Here is a 19,788-nt window from a genome sequence, read left to right on the forward strand (position 1 = left end):
GACTTCTGGCTGGCAGGGTTTTAACCCCTCAGTGGTTGTTTTTTGACATTGAAAAATTCATTGTTTCGGTTTTCAATGTGAATTTCAGGTCCTGAAATAAATCCAACGGGCGTTCAAGGGGCAGGGACCCAAAAAAACAACATGGAGATAACGTGGACCGTGAGTTCTTCTTGGATGCCCCTTGGGATGGAGTTGTGGGATGAGGGGGGAATGGGTTCAGAGTGTCAGAGGGCGGGGATAGGTGGGATATTGGGAATAAATCCTTCGCTGGGAGGGTGGAGAGAGGCTGAGATGGAATTCCCAGAAAATCCATGGCTGTTCCATGCCTGGAAGTGTCCCAGGCCAGGTTGGAGCAACCTGGGTTCGTGGAAGGTGTCCCTGTTCATGGGGGTGGAGTGGAATGGGATTTCAGGTCCCTCCCAACCCAAACCACTCCAGGATTCCATTAAATAAAAAGCAGAAGGTACAAGAAAGTTTTTTGTGCTGTAGTAAAAAGAATAATTTAAAAAATTTAAAATAAAAGAATTCAAAGATGTGGCACCCAAAGATGTCAGATTCCAGACTCCACTAAGTCCCCTAAGTCGAGTCCTTGAGCAGCTCAGAGGATTTACGGGGCCGCTCCTGCTTTGCTCCCTGCACCAGCAGGTGTCAGCCAGAAATCAGGGATGAGCCGTGGGGAGGGCTGGAATGACAGCAGGAACAGAAGATGGATCATGGGGATAGTAAATATGGAATATATATTGTATAATTCGATATTATGCACATATTTTATTTATATCATGTAATATATAGATAAGGAATCTGGGCTACTGGAAGTGTCTCCGCCTATGGAAGGGGCTTGGAATTTATATCCCTTTCAACCCAAACCCTTCCAGGAATAAAATCTTGGATATTGTGAATAAAATTTCTCAATCCTGCCATGGCTCTGGAGGGCAAGAACTCATTCTGCCTCTCCTTGGGAGCAAAACCTCACCCTGATGGAGCCTGGAACACGACCCCACTGCTGAGCAGAACTTTGGGATCTCCTTGGTGGAAAAATCCTATTTTTTTTTTTTTTATTTCCCTCCTTCTCACTTTCCCTTCTCTGTTTTGCTCCACTGAAGCCTCTGAACGCAACTCAGGCTTATGGGCCCAACCTCAGGTACATCGTGAGGTGGCGGCGGCGGGACCCCCGCGGGAGCTGGTACAACGAGACCGTGCGGGGCGCGCGGCACGTGGTGTGGAACACCCCCATCTACGTCCCCTACGAGATCAAGGTGCAGGCCGAGAACGACTTCGGCAGAGCCCCGGAGCCCGACACCTACATCGGATACTCCGGGGAGGATTGTGAGTATTCCCACAGCTGCAGGTGGGACTGCAGGGATGGTCCCGTCCAAGGGCAAGGAGTGCCCAGGCGAAAATTTGGGATAAAAATCCACTTTTAGTTTGGACGAGGCTTGGAGGACCTGGACAGTGGAAGATGTCCTTGTCCATGTTCATCTGGGATGTGGAAGATCTCCCTGTCCATATCCACCTGGGCTGTGGAAGATCTCCCTGTCCATGGCCACCTGGGCTATGGGAGATCTCAGTGTCCATGGCCACCTGGGATGTGGAAGATGTCCCTGTCCACGGCCACCTGGGCTATGGGAGATCTCCCTGTCCAAGGCCACCTGGGCTGTGGGAGATCTCCTTGTCCATATCCACCTGGGCTGTGGAAGATCTCCCTGTCCGTGGCCACCTGGGCTATGGGAGATCTCCCTGTCCGTGGCCACTTGGGCTGTGGAAGGTCTCCCTGTCCGTGTCCACCTGGGCTATGGGAAATCTCAGTGTCCATGGCCACTTGGGCTGTGGAAGTTCTCCCTGTCCATGGCCACCTGGGCTATGGAAGATCTCCCTGTCCACGTTCACCTGGGCTGTGGAAGATCTCCCTGTCAGTGGCCACCTGGGCTATGGAAGGTCTCCCTGTCCATGGCCACCTGGGATGTGGAAGATGTCCCTGTCCATGGCCACCTGGGCTATGGAAGATCTTCCTTTCCATGGCCGCCTCAGATGTGGAAGATGTCCCTGTCCATGGTCCTGGACAATTGTAAGGTCCCTTCTAACCCAAACCATTCCCGGATTGTGGAAACCACCAAAATTCCACTCGAGGTCACCTCTGGCCCTCTCCCAGCAAGTGGCAGAAATTTTTCCACTCTAACACCTGCAGAGCATCGAGATCACCTCAAATTAAAAGTTCTACAACAGCCCTAAAATTCCTGAATCCATCCTGGCCTGGATTTTTGTGATAAAACTCCACTTGGTTTCCTGTTTAGGCTCAGCTCATCTTTCCTTAATCCTCTGCCATGACCACACAGGACAAATCCCAGCTGCTTTAATTCCCTTTCCATCTTTGTCTGGGCTGTTGGGATCACCTCCTGTGCTTGTAACTTCCAAGACTCTCAACTTCCACTATCCCGATCCCACTGGGATAATTGGGGTTTGTTCCCAGCTACTGGATTTTTAAAGGAATTTCTGTGACTTTGTGGTGTCAGGGAGTCCCTGCCTGTGGGACTTGGGGATTTTTCAAGAAGGAAGGTGGATGAGGCAGGAGATTCCAGGTTTGAAGCCAAGCGGCACAAACAAGGAACAAAAATTGGAAGTAAAGCTGGAATTCTGGGATAAACCAGGTGACCATCCATGACCTAAGGTTTGAAGCCAAGGGGCACAAACAGAGCACGGAAACTGGAAGAAAAGCTGGAATTTTGGAGTTGGGATGGCACAGACCAACACCTCCTCCAGCTGGGCATCTCCTAGAGTAGACAGGGCAAGGAAAATGAGGTTAAAAAGTGGGAATCAGGGGAAGACAAAGCACTGGAAGCAAATTGGACTCAGTTCAGAGACTGTTACTGGGAAAGATCCTTTTTCTCTGCCCTTCCAGTTTTTTTGGTTTTGTTTTTTATCATTTCTCTTGGAAATTCCTGCAATAATTTGGAGGAATTCAGCATTCCCAAAAATCCCTCAGTCAGGTGGTCTGGACACCTCAGCCAAGAAGATTTTGGGCTGAACAAGATTTTGGGATGACCTGGATGAGCCTCCGAGTGTAGGTGTGGAGGCAAAGCAGGGAGAGCAGAGATTCTCCTGCCTCTGTTTGAGGGTTGGTATGGGTCAAAAATCCCCAAAATCCACAAAAACTGTCCACAAAATAGTCAGATCTGAGCTGCTTCACTCCAGATCTCCACACACAGCAGAAGCTGTAGAAAGGAGGTTAAATCCCAGCTGGATCAACAGCAAATTGACCAAATGGTGATTAAAAATACATAAATGAGTTTTTTTGGATCATTGGGGTCCAACTTTGGGACAGGTGAGGAAGGAGAGGATTGGATGTGCTGGGATCCCTCACCTGGAGAAGGAGGTGAGCCAGACCCTTCCCTGCAGCAGGAATTTCCACTTTTAGCTGGATCAGGAATGTTCTCCTGATGGCTGGAGGTGTGAAATCAGACTTATTTTCCTCCCATGGAAGAGGGCACAGCCATCGTGAGGACGCTGCTAGCAGGATTTGTGATGGGAAAAGCACAGCAGGGGGTGTCCAGCTGTCCAGCTGTCCATCTGTCCGAGCTCCAGGGTCATTCCAGGTTCCTAACAACCTTTATCCCTGCCTGCCCAGATCCCAAGGCTGCGCCCACGGATGTCAGGATCAGAGTCTTAAACAGCACTGCCATAGCTCTGACCTGGACCCGGGTGCACCTGGACACCATCCAGGGACAGCTCAAGGAGTACCGAGTGAGCAAATCCCAAACTCCCCAGTCCCAAATCCCCACCCAGCACTGACCATTAACACAGCTAAACCTCCCAAAATTCCCAGCTGGTTCCCGGGGGTGGAGCTGCTGGATGTGGGGATGACAGAAAACTTCCTTTGGTCACCAGGAGCCTTTGGGTTTGGGGCAGCACCAAGGATTTGCTCTCTGGGGTGTCAGGATGGGGTTGGGGACATCTCCTGTTGCTACCTCTGGGCTTGGAAGAGGAAGCCAAGCAGGATTTGGGAAGCTCCAAGAAAACAGGGAGGGATTGGGATGGTCCTGGTCACGGAGCACAGGGGCTCTGAGGGAGTGACCCCAACCAGGTCAGGTTTTGTGTCATCCCCAAAACGCTGACAGCGTTTCTTACTGATCAACAATCCTTGTAAAGCCTAAACCAGTGGTCAGGACTAACAGCACTAAAGCCAGCGTGGATCCGTGTTTTTCTGAATCTTTCCAGGTTTATATTTAATATTTATCTATCTTTCCAGATTTATATCTAATATTTATACTTGCTGCTGATGCACAGAGGATGGAGCCATTCAAACCAAGCCAAACCCTGAGCAGAGCCCTTCCCTGGGCGTTAAAACATTCCCAAAACCTCATGCCCAGCAAAGAATCCCAGCGTTCCAAATCCAATCATCTGCTGGCTCCACTTTTCCTGATTCTGTGGGATTTTCTGAATGGATTCTTGTTTCTGCATGAAATAGGATTTACATTCAGGAACTCGAATGGGAGAGTTCCCAAATTCAGGTTTTTATTCGTGCCTGGGTGTGTCCCAGCTTTCCTTGTCCATTGCGAGTGGAAAGGGAGAACTACTGGGATTTTAATCCTTGGGAATTAGGAACAGCTTTAGTCTGAGCTCAGTGGTTTTGCTCAATGTTTTGGGAAGTTCTTAACCTGCTGCTCAGCCTCAGGTAACACCCAGATTTTTCTCATGGAGCTTCACTAATTCCTCTAAAAACTCCCAAAGCTCGAGCCACCCTTAAAGGCAAAATTCTGCTTTTTAACGTCTAAAAATTCCAAAAGCCCGTTATTAAACAGAAAAAAGCTTCACCTGGCCTGCCTATTTCTTGAAGGCCTATTTCTGGAGAGACAGCAGCTTGCTGAAGAACCTGTGGGTCTCCAAAAAACGGCAGTTTGTGAGTTTTCCTGGAGACCGCAACCGGGGCACCGTGTCCCGGCTGTTCCCTTACAGCAACTACAAACTGGAGATGGTGGTCACCAACGGCCGAGGGGATGGGCCCCGCAGCGAAATGAAGGAATTCCCCACCCCTGAAGGAGGTATGTTCCCACAGGGAGCTTTTCCTGCTGGGAGAGGTTTGGGTGGAGCAGATCCAGGGAGCTGAGCGGCATCTGAGGAGGGATTTTAGCTGAGCGTCACCTGGGCGCTGTCGCACAGCTGGAGTTGGCTCCTGACCCCTTCAGCATTCCCAAAAATCCCTCAGTCAGGTGGTCTGGACACCTCAGCCAAGAAGATTTTGGGCTGAACAAGAGAAATATTTGCCAAACCCTTTCCTAAGAACAGCTCAGCGCCCTCAATTTGCTGCCTGAGCTGTAAATGTCCCCGAGCTGCGGTTTGGGGACGTGGCAGTGGTTGGATCCATCCTGGAAAAGGCAGGAAAACCTTCCCAGGACCTTCAGGAATCATTGCCAGGCTTTCAAGGCAAGAGCACCTCGTTCTTGTGTCAAGGATGAACTCAAGGGTTTAATTTTGTCGCTGGCACAGGAGCTATTTATAGACACGCCGATAATTCCGAGCTGGAGCTGCAATTCCAACAGCTGGAAGTGACTTTTCCTACAGCACAGGAGGCAATTCAGGCACAGAAGGTCACAAAAACACAAGAAAGTATTTGCAAGCCTTGCCTCAAAATATTTTGAGGTCTCTCCTTTTCTCTTCCTTTCCATGCTGTCTCTTCCTTCACAATTCCTTGGAAAAATCCCAAATTTTTAAGGATTTTCTGTGGATAATTGAGGTTGTTGCAGAAGAAAAGGTTCAATTCCTGTAGGTTTTGCAGGCAGGGGCATCGTGACCCTATTTCTGGGGGATTTGGGGTGGCTTTGGACATTTGGGATGATGATAAGGACATGTGGGTGGCGTTAATTAATAATTACGGATTTGACTCTTATCAAGGGGAAAATGCGGATTTTATTTTTTCCTACACCACCGAGCCCTTCCATCACCTCAAACTGACACTGAGGAGGCCGAAGGATATCCTGAACAACTAAAAATAAATCCCTGATCTCTCCCATCTCTCTTCCCCCAATTAAGACACCGCAATTAGGAGGAAATCAGGAGAATAATTTAACTCCAGGCTGGATAATTCTTTCCTTCCTTCAGCAGTTAAAGCAGCGATAATCCCAAACATTCCTTAGGGTGAGGAGCAGTGGGAAGAAGCTGCCTGGGGGAGATCTCTGGAATTCCATTTCCCAGCGATTTTTTGGGATAAGAGAAGACACTTTTGGAGGTTCTAAGAGAGAAATCTGTGGGATGGGAGGGGGGGGTGTAAGGAAGGTTGGGAAATTTGTTTCCAACAGGCAGAAATGGGGCTGGAATTAAGATAATTTTTGGGATACTTATCGTTCTTCTAAGAGAGAAATCCGTGGGAGGAAAACTTTGGGATGGGTTGGGGGGTGTCAGGAAGGTCGGGAAATTTGGGACCAAGAGAAGTGGAGCTGGAGTTAGAGAAGTTTTTGGGATACTTCTTGTGCTTCTGAGAGAAATTTTTGGGATGGGTGGGGGGTGTAAGGAAGGTCAGGAGACTTGGGTCCAAGAGGAGAAGTAGGACTGGAGTTCAGAGAAGATTTTGGGATACTTCTCGTGCTCCTAAGGGAGAAATTTTTGGGATGAAAACCTTGGGATGGGAAAGGGATGTAAGGAAAGCCGTGAAGTTTGGCCCAACAGGAGAAGTGGGGCTGGAGCTGCATTCCAGCTCTGCTTCTGTGGCCTCGCTGGAGGATCCCACGGGATTTTTTTGCCAAAACCACCACCTGGCTCCTGGTTTTGGGATAAATCCTTTGTGATCCATTCGGGGTGTGTCTGTGTGTGGATTTCTGGTGGGTGCAGCAGCGCGAGGTTCGTTACCCCGTGTGTGTTTTCTCCTCTCTCCCCTCTTCTCCCCGCTCCCCTCCAAGTGCCCAGCTCCCCCAGGTACCTGCGGATCCGACAGCCCAACCTGGAAATCATCAACCTGGAGTGGGATCACCCCGAGCATCCCAACGGGATCATCACGGGATACACCCTCCGATACCAACCCTGTACGTGCCACGTCTTCTTCCCACTGATAAATCAGGAAATCCTTCCCTTCCCGCTTTTTGCCAGGGCAGGGAGATCCATGAGGAACTGGAGATTTCCATAGTGGGAAAAACTGGTGTTGGGAGGGGTCCTGGCCATCTGCAGGGGGGTGGTGGGTGCTCAGCAACTCCCCAAACTCAATTTTTGAAAGTAAATCAGTTTTTATCTCGGATTTAGGAAGATTTTAGGTGCAGCCTGAGACATTTTTGGTGCTCACCCAACACTAATTGGATGAGATACCCAGACCCTGAATGACCCTGAGCCTTCTGTGCCCACCTGAATGTCCTCCCCAGGTGCCCCAAAGTGGGTGGATTTAACAGCTCTGAGCCCCACAGTGACCCCACAGAGCCTCTCTGGGGTGAGGGGACAAGCTGGAGACATCTGCACTTAATCAAGGAGGGGGCGAGTGCTCAGCAGCTGACCGGACTCCGTTTTTGAGGGCAAATCAGCTGGATCGTGGATTTAGGAAGATTTTAGGTGCAGCCAGAGTCGTTTTGGTGCTCATGCAAACACAAGATTCAGAAGTGATACCCCAGAGCCTGGGGCAGGAGAGAACCCCTGAAGGTCCCCCCCAGCAGGTCCCCAAGCCAGGGTGTCACCAAGTGCCCCAAGCTGGCCACACTCAGAGCAGCAACAGCTCTGAGCCCCTCAGTGACCCCACAGTGACCCTCCAGAGGGTGAGGGATGAACTGGACACCCCAAAATTCCTGCCCCAGGCTGAGCTTGGCCTGCTCCGCCTTCTCTCTGCAGTTAACGGGTCGCGGACGGGCCGGACAGTGGTGGAGAACCTGTCCCCCAACCAGACGAGGTTCACCCTGCAGAGGTCAGACCCCATCTCCCGCTATCGCTTCGTGCTCCGCGCCCGCACCCAGGTGGGAGAGGGAGAGGCCCTGGTGGAGGAGTCACCGGCGCTGCTGGATGAAGGTAAGGGCAGCACCCGGTTCTGCCGGGGGGACAGGATGTGTCAAACCCAAAAAATGGCATCGTGGCAGGATGTGGCAACCCCAAAAATGTTATTGTGAAAGGCCGTGGAACAGCCCAAAAAATGGCATCGTGGCAGGATGCGGCAATCCTAAAATGGCACAAAAGTAGGCCTTGAGAAATCTCAAAAATATCATCGTGACGGGCCAGGGAACAGCCAAAAAATGTTATGGTGACAGGATGTGGCAAACGCCAAAAATGTTATTGTGACAGGCCATGGAACAGCCAAAAAATGGCACAGTGGCAAAATGTGACAAACCCCAAAAATGTCATCATGAGAGGGCACGGAACAGCCAAAAAATGGCATGGTGGCAAGATGTGGCAGACCCCAAAAATGTTATCATGACAGGCCACGGAAGTGCCAAAAATGACATTGTGACAGGCCATGGCAAACCCAAAAATGGCATCAAAACGGGCCATGGAAGAACCCAAAATTGGAATCAGGGAATCCCAAAAAACAGCGATGGCCGCTGAGGTTTTCCAGCAGAGGTGGAGGTGGCCAAATGCTGCAGTAAAAACCCAGCTGAGGTGACCTGGGGGCTGTCCCCAAGAGAGGGACATTCCTCGCGTGCCCTGGAGCAGGAGGATATTTGTAAAATTTATATTTTTTACCAAAAGAGGGCAGGGCGAGATGGGATTCAGGAAGGAATTCCTCACTCTGAGGGTTTGGAAGCACTGGCATGGAGAAATGTGGATGCTCCTGCATCCCTGGAAATGTCCAAGGTCATCTTGGAGCCACCTGGGATGGTGGAAGTGTCCCTGGGTGGGACTGGATGAGATTTAAGGTCCTTCCCAACCCAAACCAATCCATGATTTTGGGATCTTGCTCTCCTTGTGCTGAGGGTGAAGCTCTGATTTGCCCGTCTGTGTTTCTGTGTCACCTCAACAGGGGCAGCTTTGGGGGATTTTTGAGTGCAGGGAACTCAGTGCCACCTCTGTGTCATCCTACAGTTGTCACCTGACCCTAAAAGCCTCCAGAGCCCCAATCTCAGTCCCATAATCAGATAAAATTCCCAGTGCCACCTCCCTGTCACCCCATGGGTGTCACCCAACCCTAAAAGCCTCCAGAGTCCCAGTCTCAATCCCATAATCAGATAAAATTCCCAGTGCCACCTCTGTGTCATCCTACAGGTGTCACCTGACCCTAAAAGCCTCCAGAGCCCCAATGTCGGCCCCATAATCAGATAAAATTCCCCTTGTGGAACATCCATCAAATTTAAGTGGAAATTCTGGAGCCCTGAGGGAGCCAAGGGCGGCTCTCTCCCCTCTTTAAGCTCGGCTGACAGAGCTGGGATTGGGTTAGAGCTGGGATTTAATGGGGTTTTCTCTCCTTCCCTCCATCCCCCACCCCAGCTAATGGCTCTGAGTGGGGAAAGCGATTCCTGCCCAGATCCAGCGGGAATAAAACCATTCCCAACACCCCTGGGATGGGATCCAGCAAAACTTATTGGATGGGGGGGAGAAAACAGCCAAGGAAAACACGAGAGGGGCCTGGAATTGCTTTAAAAGGAATTGTGAGAACTCAGGGGCTGGATTGAAGCTGAAAATGGAATATTTTTAGCTGGTTCACACCCAAATTTTGGACACTGATAATAGCGAGATAACAGTCATGTATAAATTTTAATTGATTTGGATCAGTTTTGTGTATTGGAAATATCAGTGGTGCCCAAACCTGCTGGAAAAGACAAGGAATCCCCCTGTGGGGTTTGGGGTGAGGATGTGTCACCCAGTTCTGCCAAAGAGACAAGGTTTGGCTGCCAAAACCCAAAAAATTATAAAATTTGAGTGATTTACTCCCATACCTCAGAAATTTGCCATCCAAATATGAGATACAACACAAAACAGGTGAGTTTTGCTCATTTTGATGGGACTTCCTGCCGAAACTAAGCAGATTAAGAAAATTAAACCCCTATGGGGCTGGAATTAAAGGAAAATAAGCAGATCAAGGAAATTAAACCCATTTGTGTGCTCTGAGATGGTTTCCTGCTCACCAGACTCCTCCACACTTGGAGTTTCAATAAATTAAAAAAAAAAAAAAAACAAAAACAAACAAAAAAAACCCCAAAACAAAACAAGAAAAAACTGAGGTGAAATTTGAAATTCGGCGTTTTTGTTGGGATTAGACCTAAACACCCACTTAAGTACTCAGTTTAATGACAACATTGTCACCTCAATGCCACTGCTGTCACCTCAGTGCCACCTCTGTGCCCTCTTGGGTGTTTACCCTGGATCCTGGTGTGGTTTATCCCTGATTCCTTGATGAGGTTTTTCCCTGATTCCTGGTTTATCCCAGATTCCCTGGCTAGGTTAATCCCAGATTTCCTGGCGTGGTTTATCCCTGATTCTTGGTTTATCCCAGTTTCCTGGCATGGTCTATCCCAGCTTCCCTGTCTTGGTTTATCCCAGATTTTCTGGCATGGTTTATCCCCAATTCCTTGTTTATCCCAGATTTCCTGGCATGGTTTATCCCTGATTTCCAGTTTGTCCATGATTCCCTAGCTTGGTTTATTCCAAATTCCTGGTTTATTCCTGATTCCTGGCTTATCTCTGATTTCCTGGCATGGTTTATCCCTGATTTCCAGTTTATCTCGGATTACTGGTTTATCCCAGATTCCCTGGCGTGGTTTATCCCTGATCCCTGGTTTATCCCCAATTCCTGGTTTTTCCCTGATTCCTGGTTTATCCCAGATTTTCTGGCATGGTTTATCCCTGATTCCTGGTTTATCCCTGATTTCCTGGCATGGTTTATCCCCAGTTCCTTGTTTATCCCAGATTTTCTGGCATGGTTTATCCCTGATTTCCAGTTTATCCCCGATTCCCTGGCTTGGTTTATTCCAAATTCCTGGTTTATTCCTGATTCCTGGCTTATCTCTGATTTCCTGGCATGGTTTATCCCTGATTTCCAGTTTATCTCTGATTACTGGTTTATCCCAGATTCCCTGGCGTGGTTTATCCCTGATCCGCGGTTTATCCCCAATTCCTGGTTTTTCCCTGATTCCTGGTTTATCCCAGATTTCCTGGCATGGTTTATCCCAGATTCCCTGGCGTGGTTTATCCCTGATCCCTGGTTTATCCCTGATTCCTGGTTTATCCCAGATTTCCTGGCATGGTTTATCCCAGATTCCCTGGCGTGGTTTATCCCCAATTCCTGGTTTTTCCCTGATTCCTGGTTTATCCCAGATTTCCTGGCATGGTTTATCCCAGATTTCCTGGCATGGTTTATCCCAGATTTCCTGGCATGGTTTATCCCAGATTCCCTGGTGTTGTTTATCCCAGATTCCCTGGTGTTGTTTATCCCTAATTCCTTGGCGTGGTTTATTCCTAATTCCCTGGTGTGGTTTATCCCTGATTCCCAGTTTATCCCAGATTCCTGGATTCCAGTGGCTGTCCCAGGTTGGATTTAATCCTGTTTTTCCCCCTCTCTCTCCGCTCTCCAATGACTCCGAGTGTCCTGGCGGCGCGTTGGGGTTGTTTGATAAATTCCTGTGTTTTTCTCTTCCCTCTTTCTCTCCATTTTCCCGTTTTCCCCCCTCTCTCTCCCTTTCCCTGGCGCTGCCTCCGAAGCCACGCCAAGCCCAGGTACCGTACCCGGAGGTAACCGGCATGGGGGCAACGGAGCTTGCCAATTAAGCTGCCAATTAAGCCGAAAAGTTCATTAAAACCCTTCCAATGGCCACGTCAATTGGGCATTTCAATCCTTGCAGGCACAGAGGGGACCAGGGCGGCTCCACAGTGGGGCAGGCGAAGATTAAAAGGTCTCTAAGCCGGGCTTAAAAGCCGCTCGGAAAATCTTGTGAAAACCAAACCACGGTGGCCGTGAGCTGGGCAAGCCCAAAGGAGAGTTAATTTCAAATTAAAATGAGGTTTTTCCCTATTAAAGTGAGTTTTTTTACCCCCTATTAAAGTGGCTTTTTCCCCCTATTAAAGTGGTTTTTCCCCTTTTAAAGTGGGGGTTTTGGCCTATTAAAGAGGGGTTTTTCCCTATTAATGAGGCGTTTTTTCCCTATTAAAATGGGTTTTTTTCCCTATTAAAGTGGCTTTTTTTTCTCCCGTTGAAGTGGGTTTTTTCCTCTATTAATGAGGGTTTTTTTCCCTTTTAAAGTGGGAATTTTTTCCCTATTAAAGTGTGTTTTTCCCCTGTTAAATAGTTTTTTTTCCCTATTTAAGATGGTTTTTTTTGGTGGGGTTTTTCCCCTATTAAAGAGGGGGTTTTTTCCTTATTAAAGAGGGATTTTTATCCTATTAAAGAGGGTTTTTTTTCCCTGTTAAACAGGGGGTTTTCTCCTGTTACAGGGACTTTCTTTCAATATTTAAGATGGGGTTTTTTCCTTGTTAAAGAGGGTGTTTTCATATTTTCATGGTTTTTTTCCCCCTATATTAGCAGGGGTTTTCCCCCAATATAGACAGATTTTTCCCCATTGAAGAGGGTTTTCCCCCTATTTTAAAGAGGGTGTTTTCCCATATTAAAGAGAGGCATTTTTGCCTATTGAAGGGCTTTTTTCAATATTAAAGAGGGTTTTTCCCTATTAAAGAGGGGTTTTTTTTCCCCTATTAAACAATTTTTCTACTTATTAAACAGGTTTTTTTCCCCTCCTAATGTGGGAGTTTCCCCCTATTTTAGAGGGATATTTTTCCCTGTTTTCGAGAGGAATTTTTCCATATGAAAAAAGTTTTATTCCCTATTGAAGACTTTGGTTCCCTCTAGCAAAGACATTTTTTCCCCATAAAAGAAGAAGGGTTTTCCCCCTATTAAAGAGGTGTTTTCCCACTATTAAAGAAGACTTTCCCCTCTATTTTAGAGGGGTTTCCCCATATGAAAAAGAGGTTTTCCCCTATTAAAAAGGGTTTTTCTCCCTACTAAAGAGGCATTTTTTCTTATTACATGAGGGAGTTTTTCCCTATTAAATATTTTTTCCCCATTAAAGACCTTTTCCCCCTCTCACAGAGGATTTTAACCCCAGCTCTGCACAAACCCCTCTCCCTCTTTAACCCTCACCAACCCCACAAAACCCAGAACATTTCTGGCTCCATGGGGCCCTTCCAGCACCTGTGGGATCGCAGCTGGAGATTTGGGATTTTTTTTTTGAGATTCCCTGTAGCTCTCCCAGGGCTTTGATCCAGGAGATTCCTCCCATTCCCGGTGTCCATTGGAAGGGTTGAGCGGGAATTTGAGCTGTGCATGTTCTGCATGGAGCCTTCTGCTGGCTTTGCCCTCCTCGCTATTCCCAAAAAAACAGTGGGAGCAGGGAAAAGATCTTTTCCAGCACCAGGGACAGCTCCTCCTCCTCCTCCCGCTTCCATGGAAAACCTGATCCCGGATATTCCAGCGCCGCCCTGCATCGCCCCAAACCATTCCAGATCACCCAGGAAAGAATTCCCACCTCTCCCGAACTTGGAAAATTCCGATTTCCCCACACCCAACACGAATTTCCCACATTCCAAACAGCGGGAGAGCCTCTTCCCAGCTCAGAAAAACGGGATTTACCAACCAACGGGGTGCAGCCGCCCCAAACTCATCCCAAAAAAAGCTTTTTTTGGGAGCAGCAGCAGCAGCTCCCGATTTCCCACAGCAGGTCCTGCTTTGCCTCTGCACATTCCAAGCAGGAACAGCTTCCCAGGGAATGTTTTCCCAAGGGATCGAAGTGCAGGATTCGCTTTCCTGCCTCGTGGATGTTCCTTCGCCTTGGATTTTGCTGCAGCGATGTCTCTTCCCGATATTATTTTGCTTTCCTCCCCTTTTTCCTGAACAGATGCCAATCTTTCTCCTTCCTGTCTTTCCATCACCATCCCCTTCCCCAAAAAAAGAGGAATAACAGATTGGTCAGGTTTAGGTGGTGGGGACCTGAAAAAGCACTTAAAAATCCTGGGAATGCACATGAAAATCCTGAAAATCAACAAAAAAAAATTCCTGGAAATGATCATAAAATGCCTGAAAATGCACATTAAAAACCTCGGGATTGGGACCACCCTCTCCTCCAGCTCCTTCTCCATCCAGGGTTTGGCTCAGCCACCAGAATCTGGATTTTCTTTGTGGATCAGGATCACCTCAAGTCCTTTTCTGCTTCCAGAGGGTCCTGCTGAACTCTGGAATCGTGCCCTGATTTCTCCATCCTCCCCACACCGAATCATTCCCAGCTTCATTTCTTGCCCCACTGGAATTCTTTGTGATTTCAGGCATAATCCCCCAATTATCCAGAGCCCATCCCTCCATTTCCCCCTTTCCAAAGGAGAAATAAAACTTTGGAGAGTCGGGAAGTGAAGCTGGAGGTTGGGAATTGCTGCCTCATCTTCCTCCCCATTCCAGGCTCCAGGAGGGGACTCAGGGCATGGAAAATTCCCTTTTCCATCCCAGACCCCCTCCAGAGCTGGATCTTCTTCCCTCAGGCCTCCTCAGGCTCCAGAGGGTGTTCCTCTTCCCAAAAAATCCTCGGAAATGCTCCCTTGGGTGGATTTTTATGGAATTTGTCCCGAATTGCAGGAAATATCTCCTTGCCATGGCTGGTGCTGACAGGGAATGCAAAGTTCATTTTCCAGGGAAAACCTGACACAGGGCCAGGAGGAACTGGAGCAGGTGATGGAATCGGAGTGAAGTGCAGGGATTTTCCCTCAGGAAAAGCTTCACCTTTCCTAAGCCAGGCTTTGGACAACAGGAGAGGAGATTTGGGAAAAAGAGGAGATTAAAAAAGAGTTTTTATTTATGCTCCAAGCAAAAAAAAATTCCAAAACTGGATTTTTGATTTTCCATCCTTAGGGAGAAACTTCATCAGGGACCATAAAGAAATTAGATTTAGACTCAGAGGGAAAATCCTGACTTTTCTCTGTCCATAAATGGGAATTTGAGGTGAAAAAATCCCATTTTTCACTTTAGAAACAGAAGGAATTGCTGAGCCCTCTCTTTCTGCTCCATCACCCCCTTCTCTTCTCCAATTTCTTCTCTTTCTACATCGGATTTTCAGCACTTTGTGGCCAAGGACTCCCAATTCCATTCTGTAGGTAAAAACCGGGAGAATTAAAAATAAATCTCTGCCAATGTCCTCGGCCCAACCATCAAAAATAATGAAAAATTCATCCCAATCTCTCCAAGCCTCATTATTTTGTAGACACACCCCAGGGAAAGCTGTCGCCACAGCCCAACAACACATTAAAAGCACCTTTAAATAATTAAAAAGCAGCACAGATTGGGATTGCTTCCTGCATTTTGAAAAAAAAAAAACAACAGAAATCAAAAGCCATATTTTTGTGAATTATCCTACTCCAAGCAGGATTTGCATCTTTTCCTTAGAGATTCCCTTCAAAAAATCCCATTTTTCTTTTAGGATTCTCCCTCGCTGAGACTTTTTTCCCCTAATCCGAACTTCAAACAGGTTTTTGTGGAAGGTTTGGATTTTTTTTTTCCCGCTACTCACTCCCGGCTGGGGAGGCAGCGAAGAGCTCAGCATCTCTCATTAGTGAAATTATTAATTGCTGCATCTTCAATCCATCATCTTCCCCCCCACCCCACCCTTCCCTGAGAGGGAATAATGGATCTTGGAAACAGAAAAACCTTGAAAGGGAGGCAATTAAAGAGCTGAGTGCTCGTTTGGCGCTTTCCAGGAAGATGGGTTCGGCTAAAATGGGATAAAGATCTGGGAATTGCAGCTGCTGCTTTTTACTCTGAATTTCCTGTGTGATTTCTTCCCGCTTGGAGCAATTCCCAGGTTCTGCCCCGCCTGGGATGGGGAATTAGTGGGATTTTTCCCCCATCCCACAAATTCCAGGTGCTCCGTCCTGACCCCAAACTTTCTGTCCAAGCCCTGGGAATGCAGGAGAACAACTCCAGCTCCTCCACAAAGCTCGGGAAGGCCGTGGCTGGAGCACCGCGGCCGATTTTAGGAGGGTGGATGGGATTTCCAGGTTTTCCAAAGGGTCGGGAATGCCAGCCTGGGTCTCCTGTCTCACTTTTGGATCTTTGTCACTCCTGGTGGCAGCAGGAGGAGACCCTGGGAAGGGACTCTGGGATCCCTGAAGTCCCTTTTTCTTTGGGGGATATCAGATCCTTGGGATCCCTGAGATCCTCCCTGATCCTGGGATCCCTGAGATCCTTTTTCTTTGGGGAATATTGGATCCCTGAGATCCTTTTTCTCTGGGGGGATATCAGATCTCTGGGATCCCTAAAATCCATTTTCTTTGGGGGATATTGGATCCCTGCGATCCCTTTTCTTTTTGGGGATTTGGGATCCCTGAAATCCCCCTTGATCCCTGGGATCCCTGAGATCCCTTTTCTTTGGGGGGATATGAGATCCTTGGGATCCCTGAGATCCTTGGGATCCCTGAGATCCCTGAGATCCTTTTTCTCTGGGAGGATTTTGGATCCCTGAGATCCCTGAAATCCCTTTTCTTTGGGGGATATTGGATCCGTGGGAGGTCTGAAATCCTCCCTGATCCCTGGGATCCTTTTTCTTTGGGGGGATAGCAGATCCCTTGGATCCATGCGATCCACAAGATCCCTTTTCTTTGGGGGATATTGGATCCCTGGGATCCCTGAAATTCTCCTTGATCCCTGAGATCCCTCTGATCCTGAGATCCCTTTTCTTTGGGGGATATGAGATCCATGGGATGTCTGAAATCCCCCTTGATCCCTGGGACCCCTCTGATCCCTGGGATCCCTCTGATCCCTGAGATCCCTTTTCTCTGGGGGATAGGAGATCCCTGAGATCCCCCTTGATCCCTGGGATCCCTCTGATCCCTGAGATCCCTTTTCTCTGTGGGACAGTGGATCCCTAAGATCCCTTTTCTCTGGGGGAGATGAGATCCCTGAGATCCCTCTGATCCCCTCCAGCCCTTGGGATGGATTCCAAAGCCCCCGATCTCCCCTTCCCCAAATCTGAGCTCTCCTCCCACATCCATTTCAGATTTTATCCCAAAGGAGGCCCCAGCTCCGCATCTCGGGCGTGGTTTGGGGTCGAACCCCACCCCACCTTTTCCTCCCTCCCTCCCTCCCTCCCTCCCTCCCTCTCTCTCCGTGGGAGCCGCGTTCCCACCCTTCCCTCCCCGCGTTTTCCAGCTCACCCCACCCCACTCTTCACCTGTGCCGCTCCTGCCAGGCTGATTTCCATCCCCGCCATCCCCTCCCGGATCTCTCGGAGCCAGCCCAGCTCATCCTGATGGGAAGTGACGGCTCGAAGTGGGGCACTGTGGAAACCCCAGGGCACCGGGAATATTTCTCTGCCGGCTCTGGGGGTGTCCTGACCCCCAGGGGAGCTCTGACTTTAACTCTCATTCATGGAGAAATCTTCCAAAGCCTCAAAGTGAACCAGAAACCACAAAAGTGTGAAATAGATTGTAGAGATTGTAGCGTAGCATGTCACATGGGTGGGATCTTAAAGGTTTTTAGTATGTTATATGTGAGTTCAAAATAGAAGATATAAAATTTTGTCTTCAGTTCCCTTCTTCTTTCTTCTTCTTCTTCTTCTTTCTTCTTAGGTTTAAGTAATGTCTTGTAATTAAGTAGAAAAATCCACATTATGAGTCTTTAGAAGTCAGTTATTAAGTTAGAAAAAAATTAATTTAAGTATCACTTCTTAATTAAGTAGCTTCGTTTTTTATTAGACTTAAAAAACCTTATAACAAAAAAAATTTATTAACCCTTTTGGTACCGTTTTTCATGCACACAGAGTCTAGTACAAACAGTATGCTAAAGTTTTCATAAAACAAAAACTAAAAAGCAAAAATATCCAATACATCTCTCATTCCTGACACAAAACTACTCCAAAAAAGCCTCTCCTATCAGGGGACCCCCCCCCCAAAAAAATTACCCAACTTAAACCCCACAAACTCGCAGGGCAGGGAGGGCAAACCCCGCCTGGAACCGCTGGCAGCTCATCCCGCTGCTTCGGGCGGGGCAGATTTGGGGGCGTGAGGGATGCTCAGAGATTCACCCCGGCTCATCTCTTCCCACCTAAAGTCTGGAGGAGCATTAAAACTGAATTTCTGCTGCTCCTGGGAGAGCCCCGCTGGAAGCTGCAAAGCCGTGCCAGGTTTTCCGCCGGGCCCCAGATTCACTTTGCGCCTTTTGAGGTCTCGTTTTCCTCCGAGGGGAGCCGGATTCCCGTGGGAATGCCGAGCCTGCATTAGCTGAGTGTTCCCGGCCTCCGGCGCGGCTCCATCCCGTTAATGGGGACATTAACCCGGCGACACCAATCTCTTAACCCCCAAAACCCGCCAGCGATCCGCGGAGATGGATGGGGACAAATCTCAGAGCAGGAAAAGCTTTTAGCGGCCTCGGGACCCCGCCAAGTCCTTACGGAACAAACCCAGAAGGGCAAAACGCAAAAATCCCTTTTGGGTTTTTTTTTTTTGGCTCACCACGAGGGCAAAGCCGAGCCTTTGGATGTGTCCCGTCCCTGTCACCTCCCTGTCACCTCCGCCTGTCCGGCTGGACCCCCGGGCCGGGCCAGGGACGGGCTGTGCACGGGGGGCTTCGGATCGGGGTGCATGAGATGGGAACGCTGTGGGGTCAGCGCCGAGAGCACCGGGACGGGTTTTGGGGTGACTGTGGCTGCTCCTGGGGCTGCACGAGGGTTTTGGGGTGACTGTGGCTGCTCCTGGGGCCGGACTGGGAGTTTGGGGTGGCTGTGGCTGCGCCTGGGGCCGGTTGGGGCTTTTGGGGTGATGGTAGCTGCTCCTGAGGCTGGATGGGGGTTCTGGGGTGACTGTGGCACTCCTGGGGCTGCACGAGGGTTTTGGGGTGACTGTGGCTGCTCCTGGTGCTGCACGAGGGTTTTGGGGTGGCTGTGGCTGCGCCTGGGGCTGGATGGGAGTTTTAGAGTGGCTGTGGCTGTTTCTGGGGCTGCACGAGGGTTTTGGGGTGACTGTGGCTGCGCCTGGGGCTGGGTGGGAGTTTTGGGATGGCTGGGGCTGCTCCTGGGGCACTTTTGAGGAACCAGGGATGGTCTGGGGACATCCCTGAGGCTGGCCTGGAATCCTGGGGGGACTGTGAGGACCCGTGAGTGCTCTGGGGGCACCCCTGGTGCTGGGCTGGAGGTTTTGAGTACCTGGGGCTGCTCTGGGGTCACCCCTGACCTGGGCTGGTGCTTTCAGCCGTGCTCAAACTCTCATTTTGCATCTCAGACGGACTGAGAGAGCTGCTGCTCCTCTCAGCCTTTGGATGCTGAATTTCGGGGCTTGGCTCTCCTTGGGGATGGGGTGAGTGGGAAAGAAAAGCCTGGCTTGGTCCTAGGACTGGTTTTAAAGTGCTTCCCTAGGGCTGTTGTGGTTTGAGGCGATATTTACAGCGATATTTATAAAATCTGGCTTCCTTTGCCCATTGGAGGCATTTGGAATCGCGTGGCCCACAGGAATAATGATGATAAATATAATTTAACCTGAGTGTGCCGGGGTGAGTCCCCTCGGAGTCACCTTTGGTATTTGGAACTGAATTCCGGCTGCGTTTTCTGCTGAAAGGTTCCAGCCCCATCCAGTGCCCCCTCCCTCCCTGTGGGATCCTCACCCCATTCAGGGTGGGGTAAAGGACACTTTTCCCCCTTTCCTTGGAGAGCACATTCCCTCTTTTCCTTAGGATCACAGCCCGAGTGAGACAATTAACGAACAAATCTCTCCCAAAGATCCCCCTGGACAGCTCGGGGTGTTCCAAACCCTCATTTAAATGTGAATTGGGAGGGGCAGCGCTGCCCGGGCTCCGACCCTCCCTCCCCTGCCAGTTAAACCCCCTCGATGCCGAAGCTGCTCCTTCTCCAGGCTGGAAAAAGCTGGGAAGCTGCA

The 19,788-nt window shown here is 49.3% G+C and overlaps 1 protein-coding gene across 21 annotated transcripts in view; it reads left to right on the plus strand.

Moving 5' to 3' along the window:
* The window catches only part of NFASC (neurofascin), an 81,619-nt gene that overhangs the window by 40,367 nt on the left and 21,464 nt on the right, over nucleotides 1-19,788 (plus strand). For 12 of the 21 annotated variants that reach the window (XR_012052017.1, XM_072918695.1, XM_072918693.1 and 9 more), the window contains 7 exons: nucleotides 89-159; nucleotides 1,104-1,326; nucleotides 3,623-3,738; nucleotides 4,832-5,036; nucleotides 6,888-7,010; nucleotides 7,798-7,971; nucleotides 11,593-11,607. Coding sequence is in view for 20 of the 21 variants with exons in the window: in XM_072918695.1 (XP_072774796.1) it covers nucleotides 89-159; nucleotides 1,104-1,326; nucleotides 3,623-3,738; nucleotides 4,832-5,036; nucleotides 6,888-7,010; nucleotides 7,798-7,971; nucleotides 11,593-11,607 (927 nt within the window). In the remaining variant the exon portion in view is untranslated. The remainder of the gene's footprint in view (nucleotides 1-88; nucleotides 160-1,103; nucleotides 1,327-3,622; nucleotides 3,739-4,831; nucleotides 5,037-6,887; nucleotides 7,011-7,797; nucleotides 7,972-11,592; nucleotides 11,608-19,788) is intronic. The other 9 variants (XM_072918691.1, XM_072918701.1, XM_072918698.1 and 6 more) reach the window with 3 other exon arrangements.

This window comes from Taeniopygia guttata, chromosome 26 (genome assembly GCF_048771995.1).
Source record: "Taeniopygia guttata chromosome 26, bTaeGut7.mat, whole genome shotgun sequence".
NCBI classification, from domain to species: domain Eukaryota; kingdom Metazoa; phylum Chordata; class Aves; order Passeriformes; family Estrildidae; genus Taeniopygia; species Taeniopygia guttata.